Source organism: Ixodes scapularis, unplaced genomic scaffold, assembly GCF_016920785.2.
Source record: "Ixodes scapularis isolate PalLabHiFi unplaced genomic scaffold, ASM1692078v2 PGA_scaffold9__187_contigs__length_104089568, whole genome shotgun sequence".
NCBI lineage: Eukaryota > Metazoa > Arthropoda > Arachnida > Ixodida > Ixodidae > Ixodes > Ixodes scapularis.
This window is the reverse complement of record NW_024609884.1, coordinates 36,119,947-36,145,756: the sequence shown is the minus strand read 5'-3', so window position 1 is coordinate 36,145,756 and position 25,810 is coordinate 36,119,947. Positions and strand designations below refer to the sequence as shown.

The 25,810-nt window shown below is 45.0% G+C and overlaps 1 protein-coding gene across 3 annotated transcripts in view; it reads left to right on the top strand.

The window, feature by feature from the left end:
• LOC8034968 (protein CASC3) overlaps window positions 1-25,810 on the top strand; it is a 60,393-nt gene that overhangs the window by 12,757 nt on the left and 21,826 nt on the right. For 2 of the 3 annotated variants that reach the window (XM_042287287.1, XM_042287288.1), the window contains exons 5-7: window positions 4,339-5,003; window positions 6,352-6,482; window positions 6,829-6,949. In XM_042287287.1, the coding sequence (XP_042143221.1) occupies window positions 4,339-5,003; window positions 6,352-6,482; window positions 6,829-6,949 (917 nt within the window). Of the gene's footprint in view, window positions 1-4,338; window positions 5,004-6,351; window positions 6,483-6,828; window positions 6,950-11,551; window positions 11,921-25,810 lie in introns of those variants that run through there. The other variant, XM_042287289.1, reaches the window with a different exon arrangement.

Here is a 25,810-nt window from a genome sequence, read left to right as displayed (position 1 = left end):
AAAAAAGCAGTATCACATCAGACACAGAAGTATCTTGTTAAAAAAGACACGAAAAGAAATTTTAAAACAAATTGAGTGATTAGCAAAGAGCACCTGTGGATGTCGCTAAAGCCTTGTTTGTAATGCCCGTCTAGGAACCTTAACAGGTAGTTACAATAACTGTCTCACCTAGAAACTATACATGCTTTGAACCTGACGTATCCCTACAGCTCTACGGCCAGCACAAGAGAAGAGGGAAGGAGGAACTCTCCATTCAATGGGATTCTTTTGTGTGTCCCAGACGTTGCTATTCTCCCTCTACAAGATTATAAAAGATTAACCCGTCGCTCAAAATTCACAGAAAAGCAGATTTGCGGCGATGGCCCGATAGGTGGCGTGTTTCGACGGCTTCGGCGGCTGGAACGGCTAGAACGGCTAGGGCATCCTGACGACGTCAGCGTCGCCGCAGCTTTGCTCATCCCGAGACAAGCTATGTCACGATTGCGCCGGATGTGACGTGCTATCTGCTGGCTACTCTCTCCAAGTGCTTGCCAGAGCGGGCCTTTTATAACGAAAAATACAGCTGTCGGGCTCAAAATACAAACGTGTGATTGTCATTTACGGATATTGTGGATCATATTCAGCCTATTTCTGAACACGACGGGTATATTTCATATTTCGTTGAAGTATAGCTTTAACACTAACAAATATAAAGCTATGCTGGTATCTCAACGTATTATGTCGCCATTGTCATACTATCTGGGTACTTCCACCTTGCAGTTTGTGAACTCCTACAAATATCTTGGCTTCCATATTACCTTTAACGTATCATGGCAAACTCATACTGATCATACAATTGCTAACATCAATTCTATGCTCGGGTAGTACTAAATTAGCCCTCGTGTCTTTGAAATTACTTTATTTAAAACCATAGTACACTTTAGATTGCAGATCCTGGCTGCACCACATTCGTGTTTAACCTTGAGGCTGTCCAAAATCGCGGTGTGCATTTTATTTTCTCCAACTACCATCACACAGCCAGTGTCACGTCCATGAAAACTAACCTATCTCTTCCTCCTCTTATGTTGCAATACAAAATACCTCATTTATATCTTTTTCATAAAATTTTACTCTAACTCTGTTCGAAAGGATAAGCTTCTTCCTCCTCCATATATTTCCCCTTGCACGGAACATCAATGTAAAGTCTGAACTCATTCCTGTCGCACCAATGCCCACATCGACTCTTTCAGTCCCAAATTGTCATCCGAATGGAACCACCTTCTCGCATCTTTAGTGTTTGCCAGGGGTCTCACATTCACTTGAGTGTAGGGGCCAGATAGTGCAGCTCCCAAAGGTCAATGGCCAATATAAAAAAAAAGGGGGGGGATCAAGAGATTTCATACATTACCTCATGTTTACAAGCAAACCGGAGCACCCCTGGCAGCATGCCACCGGCGTCACGTATGCGCGATGGTGTGTGGGCAGGAAGCGCTGCGTCCCACAACAAACCATTGGAATGTGACGTCAATGCAAGTCCCCGTGCTCTTTTTGGAATTGTTTTGTCTTCCTAGCATGCTTGTATAAGATAATCATGAAAAAGTATCTTTAGGAACCACCAAGATCTAGAGAGTATTCCCAGAAAGTTTCATTAGTTTACACTGCACAGTTATTTTTTTTTATGCATTTTCGGTCCACTGATGCTAACGAAAAAGTTCAAGTTGGAGCTCTTGGATCGTGTTTTTCTGTTTCACTTCTTGGAAAATTTCCCCTTTGGGAAAACTATTGTTTGGTAATGGGATAGAAGGAAGGACTCGCTCATTTTTTTTTTCTAACTGGAATTTAATGGGCAATACAACTCTGACATTGTATTTTTTTTTAACTTTGTGAATGTCTCTTATGAGGAATTTTGAGATTTTGTCAGCTACATAAAAGGCTAAAAAATTATTTGATTTTTACCGCAATGTTAGCATAAAATAAATTACTTTTGGAAACTTTGTTTTCACAGCTGCACTCTCCAGGCATTCTGCTGCATATTTACAGTAGTGAAGAACAACTGGTATTACATTAGTTTTCTAATGATAGTTTTCCTAAACAAAGTCAGTGTGTTTTCGGTAAAAATGACTAATTTATTTTACAATTCATTTAGAGTATGGAGCTGAAAGTTGCACTGCATTGTGCCTTGCAACTGCCGCTATATACTGTAAATTTCATTCATATTACGCCAAATGTTCAAAAGTTGACCCTTTTTGGGTAGTTTTCCCCCCTTAAGATACGGTAACTTGAGTAGATTATTTTAAGTTATGTACAAGTCTGCTTTCTGGCAATGTCTATTTTAGTGGCTCAAGCAAAATTAACAAGGCTCAAAACACCGCAAAAACTTTGTGCGGCGATTCATTACATGTGAATGCCGCAGTATGGAAGCTAGAGCCCGATCTGCACAGTGAGATTCTGCTCGCTATTTTCAGTCGCTACATCGCTCAAGCTGCAAAAGCGTGGACAGTAGCTGCGATGCTCGATGTTGATACTCAAAATCGCAAGCAGAATTGGACCAAGTGAATCAGGCATAACAAGTCGGTGATGGCCGCCGGTAACAATGATCAGCTTCACCCCATATCTACTGTTTACACCGAGCCTACCTACCCCAAGCGACTTTCACACCTAAAAGTTTTTGGATGCCTGCATGCTCTTCTTATCGCAACATTTATTTATTTTTATTTATTTATTGATACTGTCGGCCATTTACAGGGCCTTTACAGGAGTGGTAATACATACAAGATGTAAAAGAACAATCATGCACTGACACTTCAAAAAAGTAATTCACCCGGTGGAATAAAAAAGCAAAAGAAATACATTCTAAACACAAAGTCACGGCACATTATGAAGCACTATACTCTTTATATTTTTAACAAAATTATTGTCTACTCGCTGCTGTCGTATGAACAAGCATATGACAGTTTAAAGGAATTTGAAAGAGCAGACGGCTCTATCAACATAAAGACGCACAATGTGGCCCGCGGGTGGTGTGGACAACTTGACGGTTTTCTCACATTCATGTTGGAACGAAACGGATAAATCTGACGACCACAAGTATCCGTTATTTAAACCCAGAGTGCTTGCCGAACAAGCAATCATAGTCCAACGTGTCTGGTTTTCTCTTTTCACGGCACCTATGTTCTCAGACGAACCGAGCAGGCAGAAAACACATGAAAACTGATCTTCACACCTTTCCCGGCTCCTCTGGTCAGCGCCACCACCATGGCGTGACGTAACAGAGTTGAGTTGGTGTATAAAGGGGACCTGGTGCTTTCTGCTTTTTTTAAACTCAGTTTTGCCGGTGACATCTTTAGATTTGCTTTGTTTTGTGCCCTTTGGCTGATGTGATAACAAGAATTAAAATGGCGCTGTCTCACCAACGTGCTGGCATTTTTTAATAGAATAAGAAAGTAAGCACGATGTTGTTCCCATTGCTCAGTCCACTCAGAAATCAATCAAACTCAACATGACTAAAAAAAAATTTTTCAAATCACAGTTGTTGTTTTTTTTGTGATTTTTAGAGCAGCAGACTGAAAACAATACTTTTATAAAATGGTAATATTTTCAGAAGACAAGAATCCCGAGCTTGTAGCTCAATCTTTGGCAGTTGCTCCTGTTGAGCAAGGGTTCATGCAACCAAAGTGTGTCCTTGAGCGAAGAGCTCGTAGCTATCGAAATTGTTATGGGGGTGATTAGCTCGACAAAAAGCTGAAAAGCAAAGATTGAACTAAACACACGGCAAATGAAAACGGAGTAGTTTAAACTATGTGTATATGTTATAAGAGCAGCACCATGTTTCGAGCGGAAAGGTATCTGTGACATGAATATCGGTGGCATGCCATTTCTAGCGCTCGAGACATTGAGGGGGGGGAGAGGGGGGGGGGGGGGGGCTCGCAGCCGGTTTACTGTTTGCCACATTCCAGCGAGTCGCGGGCCGCATACATGTTTGACACCCCCCAGTCTATATCATTGGTCGGTTCGTTTAGAATTGCGATAATCAGTCATTTTTGTTAATCTTCAACCGCTTGTGTTTTAACTGCATTTCTTTACTAGACTCGATTATATCCTATTAATTTCTTTTTGCCCCTCCTCTCTGTAATACCTCCCATCCCCAAGGGTATTGAAATAAAATTAATTTCCCCCGTTGTGCTTCACAATTCAATCACTTTTTTTTTTTTTGCTTTATCGCTGTTTTTGGAGTTTGTTCCGATGGTTTGGGTCAGCCGAGTACGGCTGACTCAGTCACGTTTGTTCGAGATAGCGAGGCTGCTTGTCGTCCTCTTCGGGAATGCCCTTCAACTCCCGCCATTCTCTTCCGCTCAACAGGGGTGGTCGTAAGCAGAAGAAGCTGTGGCACGACGAAGGGGCCTGGGGTCACGACATGTACCGAGAGGAGGAGCAGGCACCCAAGACTAGCGAAGAGCTGGTGGGCATCTACGGGTACGACATCCGCTCGGAAGAAATGCCTCCGCGGGCACGCCGCCGCCGCCGCTACGGTCGTGGTCCCAACAAGTATGTACGGAACTGGGAGGACGAGGATGCCTACGCGGGCAGGCCGGCGCAGCCGCGCGGCGGAGGAGGCCGGAGATCCCGGGGCGGTCCCCACACGGGCAGCCCTTCGTTCCGGGAAGAAGACTTCCCCGACCTGAGCAGGAAGTCCAGCGGCTCGGACGCAGGTCAGGACCAGGCGAGGGAACCCACACGCAGGGGAGGCGGCGGAGGGCTCCGGAGGGGGCGCAGCACGCCCGGGTGGAATAGGAGGCCCCAGGAGAGCTCGCTGAGGCAGGCAGAGAACGGGGACATGGCAGAAGAGTCGAGCAGGAGGTCGTGGCCCCCCCTCCAGAGTTCCAGGGAGCCCTCGCATGGGCAAGGGGGCGGCGGCAAGGGCCGCTACGGGAAGGGCGGGGCACCTGCCGAAAGCCTGGAGCGAGACCCAAAGCCCATGGCGGCGGTGGAGAGGCTATCTTCCGAATCCGGAGAGCACAAAGACGGTGAGGGCACGGGTCTGGTGTAGGGTGGGCCGGTCGTGCCAAGGGTTACCGGGGTTCACAAGGAGGGATTTATAGGAATGGCAGGAAGGAAGTCTTTGGTCAAACTGAATGGGAGAGTGCTTCTAATATCTTAACTACGCAACTTTGTGTCAATAGTCACAACTCTGACCGCTTTTTTTTTTTTTAAGCAAAAATGTATGTGTTTTTTTTTTATATACCTTTTTTTTATACTGTATCCTCTAAAGACTTGCAGATCCTCCGTAGTGTTTGTTTATTTTGCTGTGAATGCATGCTGATGCTGCAGTGCAGCAGTGTGCTGCCAAAATATTTTTTTTTTGATGTGGAAGCACTTCTTTTGCATGTTTCATATCTGAATGGCAATAATAATCCCTGGAGAAGGGGAACAAAGGGGACAAAGGATAAACACAAATCTACAAACACGGCTAAAGGTGACTGGTGCGTGACCGAAAAAATCCGCCTGGTCCGAGTATAGAACCCGGGTCCGCTCTGTTTCCGATGAAGCCGGTCCCAAGTTCGAAAGCCGGACCAGGCGGATATTTTCGGTCGCGCACCAGTCACCTTAAGCTGTGTTTGGATATTTGTGTTTGTCCTTTGTCCCCTTTGTTCCCCTTCTCCAGGGATTATTATTGCCATTCCTGTCCAGCTCGCTTGTACCTTTGCATTAATTGCATCTTAATCATAACAATACATATCTGAACTTTTCCTGCTATAGCCTCGATGAGGGGACCAGGCTGAACAAAAAAATCGAGGTGTAGTTCTAATTATAGTTACCGTTAGTTAGGGGAGTGCCCACCCCATTTTCACTAAAAACTGGGTTAATCTAGACATGGGTGCTTGTCCAGTCAAATCGGGCGGTTAACGTATCATTTGCCGAATGTTAATAGTGGTTACTTCTGCAGTATTTTATGGTAAATGTTTTTTCTCATGGCTGAAAGAAAAGAAATTTGGCATTTTATGTTATTTGTGCCAGGCCCGAAGGCATCCGATAGCAAACTTCCAATTTCTCTAGAATTACCTCGATATCTGTGATTCAGCAGTCAGTATTTGAAAACTAGCTTGGGCCAGGGGGAATTTGTGAGAATCAGATGCAGTAGCAATTGGATCTGATACCGAGAGTTGTGAGGAATTGGTTCTTTTGGGTATTTGGTGTTATTTATAACAACTGGTTGAATTCTCCATTACAACAGCACCAATTGCAGTAGTCTGAGTCCCCCACGGTTATAGGTGTGTTTTTGAAAGGGGTGTATTGTTCGAAGTTGCAGGGATCTAGACTTTGATGTCCTGTTTGATGCAGAAATTATTGCACCATCCCATTTCTTCATTGCAGGAAACAGTCTAGGTGTTAAAAAGGAACAAGCAAACTCAAGTGTGCCTCCAAAAGGAAACTCTTCAGGAGGTGGAGAGGCCGCATGCCGTCCAAAGCGCTACTCTTCATTGCGTCAACGTCCACCCACAGAGGTGACTATCAGTCCCATTGATGGCAACTATCGGTCCCAAGCACTAAATATCCTATTTATGCACAATTATGAGCATGATCATGTGGCGAAAGACTAACGTATGGCTGGTCCAACGAGCACATAGCTTCCACTGCACTGTCAGCTTGGTGCAGCATGTATCGAAGGCCACGGGCTCTGCTGTTTGAGTTTCATTTGTGTCCGATAGTATTTCGCATTCTTTACGTGAGCATGGTAGGGCAGTATGTGTACTGCCTTCTAAAATATACTGAGAATCGGACACGATAGAACATAAAAGAATTATTTTGCATCTATGCATTGTCTAAATATATCTCGTCGGCATTTCCTAGCCTGCCCAGTATTCTGAGCCAGCAGTGGTTGCTCAGCTGCCCAATCCTCAGTCTTCTGGCCAGTCACGGTCAGCCCTTTTGACTCCGGCACACTTCCAGGCGGCACCTTTCCCTGCATACAGTGAGTACACCGATGTCTGCACTTACTGATGATGCTAACAGTCAATCAGTAATCGTCTAGGGTTGTTCGCTTCTATTAGCTCTCAGCTAATAGGAGCGGACATGTGTCAATGTTCGTTATTCGAGGCTAGGTTGTGCGGGAAATTTTCAAGTAACCATTATTGTAGCCTGTGTGTTCAGAACACTGGTTAGTGTTCATGTTATATTGTCTGACAAGCAACTATTAAAGGGACCATGAAATGACCTCTTTACTTTTTCCAGATACCTTTTACATTAAACCGTCAATGTTCACTGAATGCCAAACAGGCATCCGTTTTCGTCTCAGTTTATTAACTTCTACACAAAAAATTAATGAAATATCGACTTTTTCTTTCTCTCCAACTGACTGCAAAACAAGCCGTGACGTACGCTGTTTCCGGAACCGGAGGTTTTCTCTGCAGTAGGAGAATGGGAGCGTTAAGGCCCGTTCACACTCTTGCGACCGAGTACGACTGAGAGAGACGAGATCTCTTAAAACTTCTTAAATGTTTTTGGAATGAGGGAACACACTGGCATTGTGGCGCCATCTATGCGGTGACCCTGGAACTGCATTTCACAAGAGCGAAGGTTTTGCGGGATTTCCGAGGTCAAATGTGCGTAATACCCATAGAAAGGCTCGGTTATAACATTGACAAAAGTTTTTCGAGCCAAGAAAGAAAGGATAATGCGCAAAAAATAAAAAAATATACCGGACCGCCGAGTTTACACTGCTTCCCAATAGATGGCGCCAGTGTGTTCTCTGGTTTAAAAAGTTTTAAGGAACCCAGGTTTAAGAGGTCGCAAGAGTGTGAACGGGCCTTTAGCGGCGACGAGTTGGGGTGCGCCGGTAGGTTTTACTGCGCTGATGTCATCGACGTATTTTCTGAATCGGCGCCTCTCATCGCCGCATCGCAGCTGAGCGAAATTCAATGAGATATGTTGCGCTACAGCGACAGCATGGGACTAGTCCCATACGCCGGTATGCCTGTTGGGAAGTGCAGCGAGTCTTCCGGTGACGACTCCAGAAGTCAACCCAACTGTCATTGTTGGTAAAAGGCGGCCCATGTCAGTCGTTTGCAAAGCGACGTAGATGGAAACAAATTGCCGCGGCGTTTTTCGCGGCCTCGGAGATGCAGGAGCGAGCCGACGTTAAAAAAGATATGTTTGAACTATGAGTGTCAGCAAGAGCCACGTAAATTACCTGTTCACACTCGGAGCGGACGCGCGCGTTTGATGGAAGTGCTGTATTCGCACTGTTGGTAAGCGCTTCGGGACCGATCTTTTACAATTGCAACTCGATACTTACGCGACACTCGGCAAAGAAAGGTTGGACCGGCATTGCACGTATACCTCCCACGAACTGTTATAGCTCGACAGTGACGTGCAGTCTGTCAGAATAAAAATGGCATGCCAATAACAAAGTGTACATACCGTGTTACGAAGGTAATCCATACGGCGTTTATTTGAGCTCTATATCACACAAAACAAGATAGAATCGACGAAAGTCCCTTTTCGACGAGTGTTCGTCAACACTGTCTCGGAAAACAAGGGGAAGAGATTGACCTCACCTCTTAATCTAAAATTGAGGTCAGCGGTCAAACTATAATACGGGAAGGGTCCACAAGGGTAGCGCGGGCATATTCCATTCAGCACGCCAACCGGTCGTAGGCAGACGATCTTGCGACGAAGCAACGCTGCGCCGAGTCGGAGTGCCTGCTAGGCCTATATTCTGAGCAGCTCGCTTCGTCGGAGTCGGTGGATTCGTCGACGTTGTCGCTTTTCTCGGGTGTTTGTGGATCCAGCGTTCTTGTTCGTCGTGGTCTGTTTTAAGTACTTTTTTTCTCTTGTTCGTCGTTGTTCGTTTTTAAGTACTTTTTTTCTTGCTGCTTGAAGTCGGCACGCGCGAGAAGAACACGTAGAAAATTAAACGTTCAGTCAGTCAGAGTTTTGAGAGGAAGGAAATCAAAGGAAATAACCGTTCGTCGGTCGTCGCGACCCAAGCAACCCAAGTAACTAAAGTCGGCCCTGCCCTACTGCGCACGTGCAGTAGTTGCTTTGTTTACCACACGATAGATGGCGCTTAGCTCTCAGCATTATCAAATTTGGCAATTTTCGCCACACATCTCTAATTATGCTACAACATGTGGATCTGAATTTTATTTAACAAAACTTTTAGGAAACATTCGCCGGCTATTTATTGTTTACGATCGCGGTGCTGGTGAGGTAGGCTCTTACCCAATAGGCGACGTGGATTCGGCTGACGTGCTCCTTTTCCGCTGATGCATCGTAGTGAAAAGGCAGCGAGCTTTCGAAGGAAAGAAGGCGCAAAAGAGTCCAGTTTTCTTTTAAAAGTTCTATAGCAAATAATTTTTTTTGGCTCCCTATTTTTGTGTTTTTGTGTTTCTTTTCACACCTTTTACGACGTGCGGTGGATGAAATTCGGTTTTAAAATCATTTCATGGTCCCTTTAATAATTAGTACAGGCTAGCTCCATTAAATCATGAAATGCATAAGAAACTGGTTTCACTACTGGGGAAGCTGGTTGCCCAGAATTATTCTAGTCTCTAACTTTAAGATGAAATGTGGGTAAAAAAAAAAACGGCAATATTTTGCAAAAAAAAAAATGGCATTTTGTGTTTTATGATGTTTTATCACCTTTGAATCTTCATATTTTATGTATTCAAATATTTAGTGCTGATTATGATCTCAAAACCCGGCAACACGTTATGATCCCGGCAACACAGAATGGTATAAATTTGAGCCATTTTTTTTGTGCGTGGTTTTTTTTAATTGTTACGTCACCTGCCATCACATTTACGTTGTAGGCCTAGCCATCTCCTCCCCATCGCAGTCTTCTGCAGCTTCAATTTCTCAACAAAAAAAAATTATTAACATGTTTTTTTGTTTGCCACGTAAGAGTATTGCTGCAGATCTATGGTAACACTTGAACGCATTGTTCTCTTTATATAATTTTGGGGAATCTTCACAGTTTGGGCACAGGACTTCTTAATATTGTTGTATCACTACCAAATTAAAATTGGCATGCATATATTTTAAAATACTAGGTAGGATGTATATTTTGTTATATTTATAAAAAAATAAACTTTTGTTAGCCCTTTAAAAAAGGAGTTTTGTGATTTCTAATTATTTTAAAATAAAATAAGTCTCATACACATTATTTTTGTTGTTCATTGCATTCAGTGGTCTAAAAGGCGGGGGAAGGGGGGGGGGGGGGGGGGCGTTGTCGTTCATTACGCACGGTAAAATTTTCCCATTTACACACTTTGCACAAACGTCATTTTAGGTGCCAATATGACATGGCACGGTACTGTGGCATGTCTCCACTGACGGAGGCACGCCCATGCACTTTTGGCGTACCTTTTGTTGAAGAAAAAGCACCCTACGAAGCTCATTCAGCAGGGAGAGCGACGCGACCGTTCTTAGGCCTTATGACTTTCACAATATTACTGTTCAAAAGAGGATCACAGACGATGGCATGTTTGTTGACATTAATGCATCCAATGGACGAAGCATGTCCGGCGCTGGGCAATTCCTCGACCCCAGCTTCGCCAGGCGTGCGCACCGCTTGGTTTCACAGTTGATCACTTCCGTTACCACGCAATTGCAGAGGGGTTTGACTTGACTTGACTTGACTTGATTTGACTTGGCCTGGCCGCTTGACGGCAAAAAAAAATTGGCGGGCTTGGTAGCTAGCCGTCTAGCTAAGTTGGACGCACCAAGACTTGCGGAGCCGAAAATTAAAAGTGTGTTCATTATGCAGGGAAAAAAAAAAGTTCAAATATTGATGGCCATTGTGGGGGGTGCGTTTAGTATGCGAGTGGCAATCATTATGGGAGTAAATACGGTACTTCACAGGCACCAGATTTTTCTACATAGAAGATTTACCTCGAGATTTATGTCCATTCAACTTGAGTTTATAAACAATTTTATTCTTCCCAATTTGAGTAGTTTGATTGTGTGGCATGTCCAGGATCTACCAGGTTTCAGGATTAGTGGCTGAAATGATAAGCTTTATCGCTTGGAAAAAAAGAAATCTTTTTTTGCAGCTTTCCTTTTCATCTAAATTTTATTTGTTGCTAATATTTTGTCTTGTTCAGGACAGCTTCAAGTAACTAGTAAATATCTGTACTCTGAAGTCTTCAGCATTAACTAATGTGCTAACATTTTTCCTTTTTTTTCTAACTTTTGTCAAGGATGTATTAAAAAGATTAGCTCCATTCTCCTGATGTCATGGTACTTTGAACTGCTCGCCCAATGGCATGTCACCTCCGATCTTTCTCACTACTGTGTAGTGCTGGCAATCAAAGGTTGTTTTGCCATTGAACTAGCTCAGTGCACTCGTCACGTCATACTTCTAATTGCAGAATTTCAAATTTCTTGCAGTTGTGTAGGGCCAACCATTAGCTTCTGATCTCTCATCTAGGAGACATAACTTTGTGGGTTTGTTGATCAGAAGCAGCTGTTGTTTTGAATGCAGCACTTTTAAGGAATCGGATTTCTTATCTTTGTTTTTGTATTCGAAAATATCTTTCTTGCTCTTATGTTTTGTTATATTTTGTTGCAGGTTATTTACATTCTTCTTGAATAGGAGGGGCTTCCACGCTTGCTTGGCTGCTTCTAGTCGTGTGAAAGAGCCTTACAAAATAAAGCTACCTTAATGAACATGCGATATTCAGGAAAATCGCGGAGGTCTGAATCAGATAGCCGTGTTTGTTTTAGTGAATTCAATATACAGTTTTGTAATGTCAGATTGCCATTACAAGGACAATGTGATGTAGTCTGTATACAAATGTTTTAGGTTATTGCTCCGCTGTTTATTTACTTCCTGTTTATTTTAGTGATTTGAGACTTTTTATAGCCTCTTTTTTTTGTACTACATCCAATGGAGTGACATATGCGGCTTCTACAATGAATAAAAGTGGAATGAAAGACAGAATGTGATGGTTTAGTTTGTTACATGTGACTTGCTCTTATAAAACGTGTATAATTTCTACTAAGAAAGGAGGGAAACAAAGGTATCAAGAGTGACAATATATATATATAGTATATATATATCAGTGTGTCGAACCGAAAAAAATATGGGTTCGGTTACGGTTCAGGTTCAGGTAAATTTATTTTGTTCCGGTTCAGTTCCGGTTCGATTAATTCGATCCGCGAACCGGTTCGCGAACCGGTTCGGGGCGCTGAACTGGTTCGCGAACCGGTTCGGAAATTATAAATGACAAATTGCAACATCAAAATAAATTACAAATGAAACATCTGAAATCAGCGCATACGAAACGGGATACATCGTAGTGTAAGGCTCAGGGATTTCTACCAGGAATGGTTTCTTTATGTGCACTTGAAGGTTACCTCACCGACGTTTACGCATTCGAACTTTATCTTAGTGGGTCCGACGCAGTAGCTGTAAAACCCGCGACCTCCTTACAAACCCACTTACAAGTAGAACTCGCTAACTATCCCGCCACCTCGGCGTGTAAGCAATTGAAGGAACAGTGGTGAGAAAATACAGCTTTCTTTATTTGAACTAGCCTTCGGTAACTCAAATTAGACCCTTAAAGAAGTTTTCATTAAACAAGATACGGAATATGAAAAACACTTCACCGAACGCAACGCCAGAAGGACGTAATAGGATAAATATTAAAATAGAAGAGTTCGCTGTTTCACAAATATGTTAGCTTCTAAGTGCCTATACGAAACCGGACACATTATTATCAAACTCCACAGCCTTTTCTTTTCTCATTCCGATGGAAGCAAGCTTCAAGAACTCGCGCGTTCTAGAAACGTGTTATGAAATGAGCACACAGCAGCATTTAGGATTTACGAGATTGTAAAAAAATAAAATCCCGTGACGCGATTTTTTTTTTTTTTTTTGCACAGCCTTCTAATTTTTTTTCTTCCGTGCAAGCCGCGACCAGCACAATACTGGTTCCTATGTCAAGATTCATGGATGCAGCGTTTGTCAAGATTCATGGATGCAGCGTTTGTCAAGATTCATGGATGCAGCGTTTATATTCTTAAGACTGAGTGGAGAAGAAAAATATGCAAGCGAGGTGTGTGTCAGTTGACGGCACTTAAAAAAAGAAATGGCATTGATAGCACATTCATTGTCAACAGCGCGTGGCCGAACCGTTTTGACATGAGCCGGTAACCGTTATTTTTTTTCCGGTTCAGTTCCGGTTCATCGCGATAACAATATAACGGTTCGGGTTCGGGTTCAGTTCCGAAAAAAATACTGGTTCAGTTCCGGTTTTCGGTTCGGTTCCGGTTCGACACCCTGATATATATGTATATATATATATTTATTGGTAACTGGTTTCATTTATGACAAGTTATGTACCTATAAAATTTGTAAAAGAACAGTAGCATGTTAACAAAGTCTGCCCATTTTGAGGTAAGACGCACAGCTTTCCTTGTAGGCTGTCAGTCAGTTTTTTTGTTTTTTTAAAATCGGAGTAGAAATATTTTGGTAACATTTTGTGCCATGTGTAGTCATTCTGTTAAGTATTCGTGTGAAGTGCTTCTGTCGCTTGTACAGTTACTTTTTGATGTTACCAACTTTTAGGGGATCATTTGGCCAACAATCTACCTGGTCAGGAGCTCGCTTTTTGCGCACTGTGCAGAGGTCTCCTCAGACGTGGAGTTACCGTCATCGCACATCATCCTTTGTTGTCCGAATAAGTTATCCTATTCTAGAGTTATTAAAATAAGCTATCGGCTTTTTAGAAGGATATTTGTAAAAATGTCGGGCAGGATTTTTTTAATTGAAGCTGAGATTTCTTGTTCATTGTGCAGCGTGTTTCATGGAAGGTCGGCCAAATTGTTCCTGCAAAAACTATATGTTATTCAGAAAGAAGGTTGCTGTCGTATTGGTCTCTGCTAAAGGGCCTATTCAAGAAAATTAATAATGTTTGTGATAATTAGGTTAATTATCTTTGAGTTAGGAAACATGAAGGTATGGCTTTGGTTAGAAAATTGCCGAGCATCTTCCAAAATGACTGAGTCGGTTCATATTGGGAAGGTATAGGGTAAATGCAGCATTTTATAGTGTTTCGAAAAAAACTCATTTTGGTCGGATTCCTAGGTTTTAGTTTCCTACTGGAATGTGTATCTCTATGCCAGCAGTCCTACTCCCCATGGTCAAACTGGGCAACAAGCATGCACTGCCACATATTCTTTGCATAATGGAGCTGAATTTAAGAATCAAAGCATGTTTTGCCTCGTCATTTCTGCAGCACAGCATTGCATTTCGCCAACAAGTGCCATACTTCTCTCCTGTAAGGGAGATTAGGTGGTAGCTGCCCGCTTTGCACCGCCGGTGCAAAGTTTTGTTCTGATAAAAAACCGAAACTTATAAAATAAAAGCATCTAAATTTAGCGTTTGTTTTTTACACAGCTGAGCTGTTAAGGGCTAGTTTCCCCAGGATCGTGTCCCTCGCAAAGAAATGAAGACACCAAACTTTGGACACCTACCGCCATGTATGAGCGATAGCGGCAAGCCACGTATCTAGTTGCCACCGTCGCTCATAGATGGCAGCAGCCTTTCCACTCTGCCTTGCCGACTTAATTGTACCTCGAATTAAAAAAGCCACGCTCAAACCTCATTCTTTATTCAGTATGTACTCACCAGGAGAAGTTGATTTCTGCTTGCCTCCACAAATGGAGACGCGCAGTGTTAACTACCGTATTTACTCGCACCATGAACGCACCCCCTCAAGTCGGCTCTCAAAATTTTGACTTTTTTTTTTTTCATTCGCGTAATAAACGCACCCCCTACTCGGATGTCAAAATTTTGACCCCCTCCTCCCACGCGCGCGAAATGAACGCACTTTTTTATCCTGGTACAGCGAGGTCGCGAATGCATGGGCAGCGTGGGCGAACAAAACGCCTTGCAAAAGGCGTTAAAAAAATTCGCAAAGATCCAACGGAAGCAAGAAAAAAACATGGAGAGGAGCTTTTTTTCTTTTTTTTTTTTGCACAGCGCAGTTTGGATTTTGGGTTCGCGCGCAGCCGCGCGCAAGGAGGTAAGAAAGAGGAGCGGAGAAGCCCTCTAAGCAAACGAAACAACTTGCGAAAATCGGCAAAAAAAAACAAAAAAAACCAGGAATTAAGAAAAATATTTTTTTTCTTTTTTTTTTTTTTTTTGCACAGCGCAGTTTGGTTGCGGGGGGGGGGGGGGGGGGGGGGGGGGGTCGCGCGCCGCGCGCAAGGCGATAAGAAAGATAAGCGAGAGCCCTCGCCTAAGCAGCGCCTAAGCAAACAAAACAGCTTGCGAAAGGCGGCAAAGAAAAAAAAAAAAAAAAACGAACTAAGAAAAAAAGAAAAGTTTTTTTTGTTTTTTTTTTTGCACAGCTTAGGCTTGGTTACGGGGTCGTGCGCGCAAAGAGATAAGAAGTTACTTCGATTTTTCAGGATAAAAGGTCCGTTCATTGTGCGAGTAAATACGGACGCAAAAATTTTACTTCGCGTAATGAACGCCCCCCCCCCCCCCCCCCCCCCCAACTTTACATTGATTTTTCGAAAAAAAAAAGGGCGTTCATTCTGCGTGTAAATACGGTATGCTGTGGAAATTGCAAACCCTTTTAGGGTGCCTTCAGCAGTTTCTTTGCCAAAGAAAAAGCAAAATTGTACTCTGTGGTGCCACAGGCAGTTTCGACATCAGCGGCACTGGGCACGCGAAGTAATGTGATTGTTCCTAGGCTTAACCACTTGCATGATTTCACTGTCCGAAAGCGGACTACAGACCATGGCATGTTTGTTGACATCATATACTTAATGGACAAAACATCTTGTAGGACTAGGTAACGCCTCTAAACGGTCTTTGTGGCCATACGCACCTCACAACTGCGCTTGCTTCCGTAATATCTGTGGGAACGATGCTGTGATGTGTGCGTCCGCTGCTATGCTGGCATGGCTTAGTCGCTTAATAGGCTTGGCCACTTAATTGGCTCGGCTGCTTAATTGGCTGGGCCACTTGACGATCGCGATCGCTCTCCCTTTTTCCTGACCGCGCATGCAGCAGATAAAAGCGATGAGGTGTGCACGGGTGCTATTTAAGCTGGGTCAGCATGATTGCGAGGCTTTTTCATGCTCCCAGTGTTGCCGGTCTTGTCATGCACTTGAGTCCCAGAGGTTAAACTTTGAATTACTGCAAAGTTTTTCCCTACAGACTCGCGCATATAATTGTCGGGATCATGCCCTTGCTTCGAACTAACTGGATATTTGAATAAAGCGACTGAATTACTGAGTGTCGACTTTACTAAATTGCATGTTTAGGCTTCCAGAAAAAAAAATGACTAAGATAGGGCTGACATCCTAAAGGGTCTCGTTGAAGGCCTGTCCAAACAGGATACTACAAAAATCGTGAGGCGACATGACTTCGTCAAAAATTGTGGAATTTAAAGCGTCTGACAGTCTGGCAGTCCCATGTCTGGACGCCAGTCAAGCGAACATCACAATTTTCCTCCTCACTTCCTCCACTTTTCGGTGACCACAGTGCTCGTCAGACTTGACATCACATGCCACCTGCTACCACATGTCCATCTGTTCTGCCAGGCCCTCGCATCCTTGGACATTGTGGTGATTTCGGACTTCAATGTAGAAGAAAAAAGAGGACGACGACGAAAAGGAATGCTGATGTGGCTGGTTGACTGTGTGTTTGTGTGCACGGAGAAAATTTGGCGCGAGTGGCGGGTGGTGGAAAAAGAAGAAGTAGAAGGAAGCCTGGAGGTGACCGAACAGGACAAGCGAACAGGATCTGGTGGACGAAAAAACCGACCCGCAACGATAGGCGTGGTCGGCACGGCTTCAGTTCGTCGTCCACAAACACAGGCCTGGTCAGCGGGCCTCCGAGGCTGCCCTGCCGCTACTTCAGGCCACACTCTTCAAGCCACCCCGTCGTCCACTACCCAGCCCCAACGCGCCAATCTACCTGGCATCAAGACTTCGGCGTGTCAACCATGATCAGAACTCAAACCCGCTTCACGGACTATGTGAAGTACTCCTCTTTAATTACCCTTTAAGTATTAGATTTTCCGATAATTAATTTTTTTTGAATTTTCTCATTTTCTAGTGTTTAACGCTTTAATATATTTTTGTACTGGCCCAAAGATGTCGTCTCTTTGTCCATGCTCTTCGCGTCGCACACCCACGCAAGCGTGAACGCGGTCCACTACATATCTGGCGTCCGCGACAGGACCTTGCTCTTAACTGACACCCTAAAGAGCTTCACCTTGCGAAACGGTGCGACGGCTGAGAATGGATACCGAGAAATTAATGAAGGTTGGCCAGGAGTTGGGGTTGTCTGGGGCAGCTTTGAAACAATGGATGGATGAAGAGCGAGCGCGCGAGAGGGACCAGCGTACAGCAGAACGCGAGGCTACTAAAGAAGCAGAAGCCCTTGCTCGGGCTCGCTTAGACGCGGATGACCATACTCGTGCGCGCCTAGAAGCAGAACGCGCGGTACTGGAGCTCCAATTACGTTTACAGGAGCGACGAGAAAGTGCAGTAGAGGGAATTCCGAACGAGTCTGGTGCGGGTACACCTGCTGGCTTTGTACAGGGGTACCGGAGCCCACACAAGCTTATCCCCGTTTTCAATGAGAAACGCGACGAGCTTGACGCCTACATCCAACGATTCGAGCGGGTGGCAACGTGCCAAGAGTGGCCACAGGATAAATGGGCCTTGTCCCGGAGTCTATGCTTGACAGGGGAGGCATTAAGTGTAGTCGGACGCATGGCTGCTGACGCTGCTACAAACTACACAGTGCTTAAGCAGACTCTTCTCCAACGATTTCGGTATACGGAAGAAGGGTACCGCGCCAAGTTCAGAGAGGCAAGACCAGAGGAGGCAGAAACAGGCAGACAGTTTACTGGTCGTCTGTTGGGATATTTTGACCATTGGCAAGAAATGGCCAAAACGGAGCGTACCTACGACGCACTCCGGGACAAAATAGTGTCAGAACAGTTTCTCAAGAGATGTCACGAAAAACTGACCATCTTTTTAAGGGAAAGAGGCTGCCAAGGACTTGACAAGTTGGCGGAAGCTGCCGATCATTATCTTGAGGCTCAAGGACTAGTCCATCTTGGCAGAACAAATAAGGACCAAGAGGCGAAGCCACTGGGGAAAGCGAAGATTTCTAAACCTCCAGATGCAACGGGGAGACCCGCCTGTTTTCTTTGCAACAAACAAGGTCATCGTGCAGCAGACTGTTGGTCCAAGTCAAAAGGATCCAACCCAAAGTTGACTGTTTGCTGGAAATGTCGCAAAACCGGGCATAAAGCAGAGTCTTGCCCTAACAAGACAGACGCGGGTGGACAAGCATCGTGTTCCCTGGCGCCTCAGAATGAGCCTGGGAAAGTTGGTTTAGACAGTCATTCCCTTAAAAGAAATGTGAAAGCTGAGGAGGATGAAAGAAGAATCGATGTTCAAACAGATGGCATGCCAACGGCTGAAGGACTGCTTGAACGACACCCTGTCATTGTACTGCGTGATTCAGGATGCAACTCGGTCATCGTAAAGCGATCTCTGGTTCCTGATGACAAACTGACAGGAAGGAGTCGATCGATCTACCTTCTCGACCGGACAGTTCGATGCCTACCTGAAGCGGAAGTGGACATCGACTCTCCTTATTTCACGGGCACAGTAAGAGCAACCTGCATGGAAAGCCCGCTGTATGATGTCGTCTTGGGCAACATCGATGGCGTACGGGATGCTTCTGCTCCTGATGTCAAGTGGAGAGCAGACCAGAAATTTCTTCCCCTGCAAGAAAAGCCCCACGAAAAAGACGAAATCTTGGGCAATCAACGAATTTGGACAGGGACGACCTCCTCATCGAGCTCCGGAGAGCAGAAAGGCGAGCTTCAGGCTAGTGTGGTAACGATGCGGACCTCGGCGACAACTGCTGGGCTACCAGTTGCAGAAATAAACCCACTGGACATCAACCCGGCGGAGCTAAGCGCCAAGCAAAAGCAAGATGCTACACTCAAAAGATGCTTTGAAGCAGTGGGAAGCAAGGTTGCCTCAAGATCAGCCGACATCGACTTCGTGCTGATGAACGGGATTCTTTTTCGACGGTACAGACTTCCATCGCAAAAAGAAATGGAACAACTCGTTGTCCCAACTGGCCTCCGAACATTCGTTCTAAAAATGGCACACGAAGGAATACTATCTGGACATCAAGGAATCAAAAGAACGACAGATCGAGTGCTCGAAGAGTTTTACTGGCCAGGGGTACAAGGGGATGTCACGCGGTTTGTGAAATCATGCGACATCTGCCAAAGAACCGTTCCAAAACACTTGGTAGGCCGCGTGCCTTTGGGAAACATGCCCGTGATCGAGACGCCTTTTCAACGGGTAGCAATTGACATCGTGGGACCACTGTCACCAACCTCAGAGAAGGGCAACCGTTACGTACTAACCATGGTGGACTACGCGACCCGCTATCCTGATGCAGTTGCCCTACCAAGCATCGAGACGGAGAGGATTGCGGAAGCTCTCCTCGAAATGTTTTCACGCGTGGGATTTCCTAGAGAAATCATCAGCGATCGGGGCAAATCATTCACATCCGGACTCATGAAGGAGTTTAGTCGTCTCCTCTCGTTTAAGCAGATGCCAACCACGCCGTATCATCCCATGGCCAACGGCCTCGTGGAACGGTTTAATGGCACGCTAAAACAAATGATACGACGAATGTGTCAGGAGAGCCCGAAAAGATGGGACTGATACTTGGCACCGCTACTATTCGCGTATCGCGAAGTGCCGCAGGCCAGTGTTGGGTTTGCGCCATTTGATCTCCTGTATGGCAGGTACGTCCGAGGACCGATGGCCATATTAAAGGAAATCTGGACAGGAGAGCACCTTGACGAAAACACGAAGACCTCGTACGGCTACATGGTCGAGCTCCGCCAGCGCTTAGAAGATACTTGCCGGATAGCACAGGAGCAGCTCAGAAAGGCGAAGATAGTACAGAAGAAGTACTACGACAAGAAGACGAGAGTGCGCCAGCTAGCTGTTGGAGACAAGGTTCTACTTCTTCTCCCCTCCGAGAACAACAAGCTGATCCTGACCTGGAAGGGCCCCTTCAAGGTTTTGGAGAGAAGAAATGACATCGACTACGTCATTGATCTGGGAACAAGAAGTAGCCTATTCCATATTAACATGCTGAAAAAGTACGAAGAGAGACCGGTTTCTAACCAACCACCGCAGCATGCCTCAGTCGCGGTCCAGCACGAGGAAGTAGAGGAAGAGGACATACCTTCTGTGACACTCCACAAGAAGGAAACTCACCAGGATGTGAAAGTCTCGAACGACCTAACAGCCTCTCAACAAGCGCAGGTGTCTATCCTCTTGGCTGCGCACAAGGAAAGCTTCACAGATGTCCCAGGAAAGACCTGCCTGGTGGAGTGCAAACTGAAGACCACCACCGACATTCCTATTCGAGTACAACAATACCCGATACCGTTCGCTATCCAAGAAGCGGTGCAGGAGGAAGTCCAAGAAATGTTACAGCGGGGCATAATTGAACCCTCCGAATCGCCGTACCAATCTCCCATAGTGGTGGTAAAGAAAAAGGATGAATCAATGCGGCTCTGCATTGATTTCAGGCAATTAAACAAGGTCCTCGTCCCCGACAATGAACCCATCCCAAGGGTGGACATGATGTTCGCTAAGTTGGGAAGCAGCCGATACTTCTCAAAGTTCGACTTTTCGAAAGGTTATTGGCAGGTGCCGATGCACGAAGGATCAAAGCAAATGACAGCTTTCCCTACGGCTTCGGGACTTTTCCAGTTTCGATTTATGCCTTTTGGGATTAAGACTGCACCGGCAGTGTTTACCCGGCTCATGAGGAAGGTGGTCCAAGGCCTGCCAAACATCTACCACTATTTTGACGACGTCCTCATCGCCACAGAAAACTGGGACGAGCACCTGGAAACACTCAAGTCATTCTTTCAGCGGGTGAGAGATGCTGGTTTGACGATACGGCCAACGAAGAGCGAAGTCGGCTTTGCATCAGTCAAGTTCCTCGGTCACATCATTGGACATAACCTCCTGCGACCGCAAATCGAGACGCTAAAAAAGATTCAAGTTGCCGAGCCACCCGAGACAAAAAAGGGCGTCCGCTCGTTTCTTGGCCTGACAGGCTACTACAGAGATTTCGTTCCGCAATACTCTGAAATTTCACAACCGCTAACGGAGTTGACACGGAAAAGGGCCCCGAACAAAGTGACTTGGGGGAGAAAGGAACAACACGCTTTTGAGAAACTGAAAGAAGTACTGTCGAGCCGACCCATCTTAAGGGCACCAGACTTTTCTGGATCTTTCGTGCTTAGTACGGATGCGTCATCCACAAGCGTGGGGGCGGTTCTCATGCAGCGGCATAATGGAATACTCCATCCTGTAGCTTACGCGAGTCGTAAACTGCTACCTCGTGAAGCCGGCTATTCAACGATAGAGCGAGAAGGCCTGGCACTGATATGGGCAGTTAAAAAATTTCATGTGTACTTGTACGGGAAACCATTCATTCTGCAAAGCGACCATCAGCCTTTATTGTACATAAACTCTGCAAAGCACCTCAACAGCCGTGTGCTACGTTGGAGCTTGACGCTCATGGAGTACGACTTTACAGTCGAATATATCAAGGGCTGTGAAAATGTGGGCGCCGATTATATGAGTCGCATGTCTGTTAAATAAGAATTTAAACTTTATTATTATTCTTTGTAGCGATGCATTGTGTACAATAGTCAAAACAGTTTTTTTTTTCTTATGAGTGTAACGTGCGTATGGCAGGGTTGTTGAATCAATTACTTTGCATATGTTTGTGTGTGGGAGAAACCAAAAGTTTGAACGAACCAAGTGTCAAATGTGTAAACTGTAATATAGTTTGTGGACAAGTTTTATTTTTTTTTGTCATGTTGTAGACATTGTTTGACCGAAACAACGCTCTTAAGTGAGGGGTAATTGTGGTGATTTCGGACTTCAATGTAGAAGAAAAAAGAGGACGACGACGAAAAGGAATGCTGATGTGGCTGGTTGACTGTGTGTTTGTGTGCACGGAGAAAATTTGGCGCGAGTGGCGGGTGGTGGAAAAAGAAGAAGTAGAAGGAAGCCTGGAGGTGACCGAACAGGACAAGCGAACAGGATCTGGTGGACGAAAAAACCGACCCGCAACGATAGGCGTGGTCGGCACGGCTTCAGTTCGTCGTCCACAAACACAGGCCTGGTCAGCGGGCCTCCGAGGCTGCCCTGCCGCTACTTCAGGCCACACTCTTCAAGCCACCCCGTCGTCCACTACCCAGCCCCAACGCGCCAATCTACCTGGCATCAAGACTTCGGCGTGTCAACCATGATCAGAACTCAAACCCGCTTCACGGACTATGTGAAGTACTCCTCTTTAATTACCCTTTAAGTATTAGATTTTCCGATAATTAATTTTTTTTGAATTTTCTCATTTTCTAGTGTTTAACGCTTTAATATATTTTTGTACTGGCCCAAAGATGTCGTCTCTTTGTCCATGCTCTTCGCGTCGCACACCCACGCAAGCGTGAACGCGGTCCACTACAGACATATTCCCAAATTTACTCAATCGCACTCCAGGGTAAGGGTTTTGTACCTTTGCATTCAAAAACCTACCCGCGTCCAGCATCGCTGTATCTGTGTTGTCACGTCACACGACCCGCCAGAGTAGCTTGGATCTATTTGGGTAAGATTTCGAGCACAGCCCTTCCCTTTCCTGTTTTCGGGACTTGAAGAGCAGGGGAGGCCTTGAGCGATTGACCGACAGCTAACAGTGCTTGTGAGTGGCTGTCCGGACCTACGTGATGAGCATGCTCGAGGCCCCCGTGGAGGACACGGGCGAGATTTGACGAGGGAAACTTCCCCCCCGGCAAAAAAAAAACCCGGAGAGAACCAGAGTGCTGCGTAATTTACGTTGGAGTCGTGTTGCCTCACGATTTTTGTAGTATCCTGTTTGGACAGGCCTTGAGGGTTACAGTAGTAGGTAAAGACTCAACTCCTATCACTTCACATAAATTAGACAAACTCAAAATTTCCTTTCGAAGGGTCGACCACCCCAACAAAATAGTGCTGAATTCTTTCTTTCTTTTTTTTTCATACCAGTGTTATGGACTTAAATTTCTGCCTGTGTACGTTAAAAAAAATTGTGTAAGCTTGATTGTGCTGACAAATAGTGGCAAGTACAGAATATGTGATGGGCCTTCCAGGGAAGAAGGGAAGGGCATCTTAACAGCACCACCTACCAAAGATTCACTCTAATTTGACACACGTTGCGAGGTCACACAGCATGACGAGAAAAACCGCAAAGTGTGCCAGTCTTCGTGCACCGCGCCAATTAGTTTGCTTTTGTGTGCTCCCACCACCGACCCTGGATAGCTCAGTCGGCAAAGCACTTGGCTCACATTCCCAAGGTGGTGAGTTCTAATCCTGCCTTAGGACTGAAGTCTTTATATGGTTCCCTGTGGACGCTTTTCGGTGACGGTTTCTCGTTACTTCCGGCCGCTACAGCTGACTGTTGCAGCCGTCCGTTACAACCAAACGTCGCAGAACTTCTTCAAAATTGGCTGATAAAACGCTTAAGGCAAGTGAGATAAAATGCTGTTTTGTATGAGAAATTAATAGTGAGAAAACATCATTGGTAAAGATCATGCTAAAGACAGCAGTATTACTCTACACACGTGGACACCATGGCCTCGTTATGGAATGCCATGGCTGAAATGAATTCACATTGGACATCCACCATAACCATTTGTTGACCGATCGGAGTCCACCTCGACGTTGTTCTTGGTCTGCCTCGGACAACATTCAGAGGTTGCCCATTGTCAGCCCCTAAACGATTCTTTCTGAGCTATGACAGTTTTTTCGGGACCAGGAAGCTTAGGTAAGGGCTTTTCTTTGAGCAGGTTGCAAGCTTTGGAAGCTGCTCATGATATTCTGCTGCTCAGCAGAATCCTGGGAGTGAGTGGCACAGCTGAACGCTTGCCAAGCCCCTTGTGTACAGGGAGATGCACGCATACTTGTTCAGAGTGCCATCCTATAAACCCTAGAAAGCAATTATCTTATAATGTTCATTATAAAACCGGCGATGAGGCTCATTTGATAGTTCCATTTCATTTTCTTGGTCTTGCTATACCAAATTCCTTAGTTTGAGGGCTGGGAGTCATGGACTTTTCAACACGGCAGATATATCTGTTTTTTGGAATCACTTTTTTTTTTTTTTTCATTAAAATGTTTAAGGGCGATAACCTGATGGAAAGAGTGTTCTGTGTAAAGCTTGCTGGAATTAGTGAGTACCCATCTTACATTTCAGTTAATCCGTTAATGTTCACGTAAAGGAAAAAGCTACTGCAATATTTTTTGCTTTTCTTGGATATATTTTTTAAAAGTGCGCCATTGCCTGTCTGCCATTTTTTGAGCACGTACTCTGAGCGTGTATTGGTCTTAAGGGCTGCGTCAGTGTTCAAAGTGAGCTCTGCTCAACTCGTATCAAAAACGAGCGCTGCGGCGGCATTTGGCAAGGACTCCGATTGTCACACACTTTATGCCCAAGAAATGGCGATCTCCAACGTTGCCTGATGGACTTTTGAGAAGAGTCTATTTGCTAGTTTACATTAAAACTATAACTGAAACCTTTGCATTGACACTTTTTAAATTTTAGCTCTGGTAGTCGTGGTTTGTGTATTGTTGACTAAGTACTTGGAATAGATTGTAATGCTTGGTAATCAGCATGGGCAAGTAAAATCTTGACATTATACATTGGTGTCATCTTTTAGTTTTCTTTAAAAGAGTCAAATTGATCACATCCCTTCTCCCCTGACAAGGTGCATAAAGTGATGCTGCTGCCTCACTATCCATATGTTGAAAGTAGTCCCTGCTGGTAAAGTACCGTATTTTCTGGTGTATATGTCGTGGTTTTTTTCAACATTTTTCTTGGTGCGACTTATACAACAATGCAACTTATATAAGCCCTTTTTTTTGTTTTTCTTTTAGGTGCAGCATTGTTTTTTTTATACGATGCGCACCATTTTTTGTAGAGCACCCTAACTATGTAGCCATAGGCGGTGTTTCCCTCTCCAGGAGGCACTGCTGTTGCCGCACTATTTTGACTGGGAATGCGAGATATTTTAATTTTTATGGTTTCCCCGAAGCGGCTCACTGTGGATAGGCAAGACAGTGAGAATGAAGCTTTTACAGCATGTTATTGATGTTGCCTAGTTCAGCCATGGTTCCGTATTCTTTTTTGCTTCAGTCCAGTAACACTGAAAAGTAAGTGGGCTGGTATACACGCATTGCAGAATATTTTCTCACGTCTTTCTTAGTTTCCGTTTGATGAGCAGTTTTTTTGTGCCATGCTCCAGCCGTGTTGCTACATGTAAAAGTAAGGATTGTGGCTAGCCGATCTTTTAGAGGTACCAAAAAAAAAAAAGCATGTCAAGGTTTATCTTCCTGCCTGTGCAGCGATGCTCGCGTCATCTCCGGGACTTGGTCTAGGCTAGGCCTAGTGCTCCAAAGCTTGGTTCACTAGTGTCTAGCTCCTTAAACTTTCGTTTGCTCGGCATGCGTTTGCTCGAATAAAGTCGACTACCCTCTCATTTTGCACATTTTACGTCTTTTTGCTGCGAAACACTCGATTGCCCCCGCCAGACAGCACCATACTATGGGCATTTCTCGCGAGGAAATACGCGGAAAACTGTATGTGCGATCTAGCAATTGTGCGAAACTCCGATTTCGCGTGAACCATGCAAAGGGGTGCGACTTATAGTCCAAACAGTATGGTATACATTTCTTTGTCATGCCCAAGAAACTACAC